The sequence below is a fragment of the Anoplophora glabripennis genome, unplaced genomic scaffold, assembly GCF_000390285.2.
Source record: "Anoplophora glabripennis isolate ALB-LARVAE unplaced genomic scaffold, Agla_2.0 scaffold4045, whole genome shotgun sequence".
NCBI lineage: Eukaryota > Metazoa > Arthropoda > Insecta > Coleoptera > Cerambycidae > Anoplophora > Anoplophora glabripennis.
Window position 1 is genome coordinate 3,132 of NW_019420126.1, and position 3,745 is coordinate 6,876.

Here is a 3,745-nt window from a genome sequence, read left to right on the forward strand (position 1 = left end):
GAAACATCTACATAAGCTAAAGCTTGTAGACAGTCCGGTCTGCCGAGGATGTGAATCGGCGGATGAAACTTCTCTGCATATCCTGGGCGAGTGCCCGGGATTTGCACGTAGCAGAATGGCGCTCCTTGGGAGACCCTATTTGGAACCCAAGGAACTGAGAGAAGTGTCAGCAAGGAAGCTTTTGGACTTTGTAAAAAGGACAAATCTACTTGCTGAATAGGACTAGTAGTGGGACACACAATAGGCCTAATCAGGCCGCAGTGCTATGGGACTTATTAGGACCAACCACTAGAAGAAGAAGAAGCTACAACTTCTTTATAGTTTTCCACTAACTCTATTAGCATTTCTATTTCCTCTTTACTGAAATTGTTAAACCTTTTCTTTTCCATTGCATTCATAATATATCTACTCTAAACTAAAATCGTTATTAACAATTAAATCTTGTATACTGAACAGGTAGTAACAACTAGTAACTGATAGATAATTCGCACCTATTTTGTATGTTTCCCGCGTTTTATTCTGTTTTCTGTCAGTTCACTTGAACTAAATCAAAGCGCTGTATCTACTACAGAGTTTTTCAGCGATCGTTCTTCATATAATTATACTGAAGTTCTACGAGCAGTGTAGAACGCAAATGCTGTTATACTTGGAATAACTCGAAGTATAAGATATTCGGAGAATAACTATATGGAACTTTATATTAGCATTGTAGAACCGGGCCCTTAAACAGTTAAAAATAAGAATGTGGCGAATACTATTTGAAAAAAAAGGGCTTTTAATTCCTGGCATTGTCTACAGTTAGGAATAGTGCTGGCAAAAACCGGAAAAAAGTTAAACTGGTTAACCGGGTTCCGTAAAAACCGATTTCAAATAAAACCGGTTAGTCGAATAGTTGCTAAAACCGGATATTCTAAAATCGATTATTCGAATAACCCGTTACTCGAATAATGGCCAAAACCGGATATCTGAAAATCGGTGCTTTGTAAAACTGACGAGATATACGATGTTATTCACATTATCACATATTTTAAATTTTAAAGTTAAATCTAATGTTAAAAGTTAAAATGTTAAAACAGTTACACTTGTTACTGTGATTCTTCAATTTATTATTTATATAAATGGATTTGGTCGTTTGGTGTATGTGGGTGTGAGTGACTGTTTTTTTTTATCAGTCTGTGCCTTCTAATATGTATGTACTATGTAGCCTGTAGCCAATAACTACATAACACTAAGACTATATTATGGTGTGATGTAGTTATTGGCTATAAAGAATGAATCTGAATATTCGAATGTTTGAATAGATTTTTGAAAAATCGGTTATTTGAATAATCGGATATTTGAAGAATCGAATAACCGGTTTTCGGGTTTCATAAAAATCCGAATTATCCGAAACCGGTTAACCGACTATCCAAAAAACCGATTTCAGTTGCCAGCACTAGTTAGGAAGCTATCCAGTTTAAGTGTAATACAAAGTACCACAAAGAGGAGCAATTTGATACATAGTTATAATTTGTGGCAACTAATAAATCCAGGACCAATCTTTAATAACATCAATGGTAAATTAGCTATGTTTTATTTATCTGAGACCACAGCTAATTTCAACTATTCTGAATGCTTTTTGGTCAATTACCTACATGAGACTAACTGATATCTCGGCTAAAAAAATACAGTTATTTATCACTATTAGTTCCAGCATTACAAACTAGAATATTTTAGCATATTTTTAAGTTAAACAATTGTTGTTAACCTCAGGGGGAGGACAATGAATAATTTCCAAGACTTTCATGTTGAATTTTTACAGGTTTTTTACAGATTTTGTGTTATGAACTTTTACAGATGTTTTCACATGACTCTAAGGATTTGTGTATCGATAAAGTTAATAACACCGCACGTAAAGTAGTTGTTTCCCACGTTATCATTAGTTCACAAACCAAAAATTTTTCCCAAAATAGCTCAGTAGCAAAATATATGTACACAATACATAACTTTTATTTTAATGTTTTAAACATACACATAATTAATTTTGGGACTTTTTACGGATTATAGTAGAACCTCGTTAATTGGATCTCGGATAGTCCAACTTCTTGCTTCGTCTGACCATTCCATTTCTGGAAGATCGCATTGTCATCTGCTAAGCAAAAGAACATTACACACTTTTTTGTCCTGCTTAAGAACAGAACATTTTTTACCGTATGATTTCTCACGTTTTAAACAGTTAAGAGCAAATCAGTTGTGTGTCAATGCAGTATAATGTACATACTGTAATTTATACATAAGGTATGTATATATAGTTCTTATACTTTCACTTACATTGTTTCTTTCACGTGATGTTATTGTTTTAATATGGAACAATATTTTAGACAGTACCTATGCTATTTCCAGTTGAAAATTAAAGTTATATGTACATACTGTACTGTATCGTGATGTTACGGGTCAATAAAAATGTTCCTCTAATAATCCAAAACTTTTCTGCATTCCGTCCATGCTCCTGGACCCGTAGGGGACGGATTATCGAGGTTCTACTGTACTGTTAGGCTATTTAATCTAGCGACATGACTTTTGACTATGCTTCAGTGTTGGCACTGTTTATATTAATAATACTTATATAATTAAGTACTTACCGAAACTTTATACCAATTAGTTGGACCTTCTAATAATTTTCGTCTACTATTAGGTATAGGTGATCCTTTCCTCCCTTTCTTTCCCTTGTTGTACTTCTTGTTAATAAAATTTCTACCAGACCCAGAACTAACCCCCATATCAACATCCTCATCTTGTAAATGTTCACGTATAGCATTACTCCAATCTCTATTATGATTCTTTTGACCTCCAAATCGATTTGGTTTGAATGTAACTCTACGATCTCTATCTCGTTCACGATCTAAAATATGTATAATGCATAATAATGAATGAATATTTATTAATATCTAAATAAGAAAACTATGTCACATTTACCATGTTTTATCCACGTCTGTTTATTTTCGAAATGCGGTTTCGGCATTTTCCCTTACTTTTAATTATTAATAACTAAATGTCTGTTACACAAAGAATGTTAGAAATACTTTATTAACTCGTTTAAGTTTTGTAATATCTAAATGCACAAAATTAAACTTGTTTTGCAATTTTACTTCTCGAACTAAGTACGTCACTTTCACAGACACCATAGACTACCTCGGGCATGCACAGGCACGGGGTCACAGAAGATTGTTTTATCCACAGATCAAGAAAAGACATAGATACATAATTTATACCTATGTGGCTTGAAGCCAAAATAGTTCATCGGAAGGGTGAGGAAGTTGTGTTTACATTCCCTCATGGGCAGTGGCGTATCATTTTATAGGGGCTGATTGCAACTAAAATAACAAGTTTAATAATTATAATTGTAAATTTTATTTTCCGCAGATAAACTAGGGAAAATATGGTGTAATAGGTATGTTAAGAAAGCGTGTTTTATTTCTTAAGGTATCTATGAGATTATTTAACTTTTCTTCAACCTATTTTATTACTTATGAACTCCACAGTCCCCTACATTTACTTCTTCCTGGAATACGGTTGAGATGATCTACTGACACAATTTTACTCTCATTTATATACAAAAGGAATGATACATTTCATCATACTCTTAAGCTGTTAATTAATATGATTTTCACGAGATTTTAACACAACAAAGTATTTAAATTTCATTTGGGTAGGTCCTAGTTTTAATTTTAATAGCTTATGACACGGTGTAAAATTTGGTATCAAC

General features: G+C 33.2%; 1 protein-coding gene across 1 annotated transcript; it reads right to left on the minus strand.

The window, feature by feature from the left end:
• Positions 1 to 2,621: 2,621 nt before the first annotated feature.
• Positions 2,622 to 3,154, minus strand: LOC111692842 (the record flags this gene model as incomplete). The annotated part of the gene is made up of 2 exons (XM_023456966.1): positions 2,956 to 3,154; positions 2,622 to 2,881 (listed from the first exon to the last, which is right to left on the minus strand). Coding segments are annotated over exons 1-2 (306 nt in total), but the record flags the coding sequence as incomplete, so codon positions are not given.
• Positions 3,155 to 3,745: the final 591 nt, after the last annotated feature.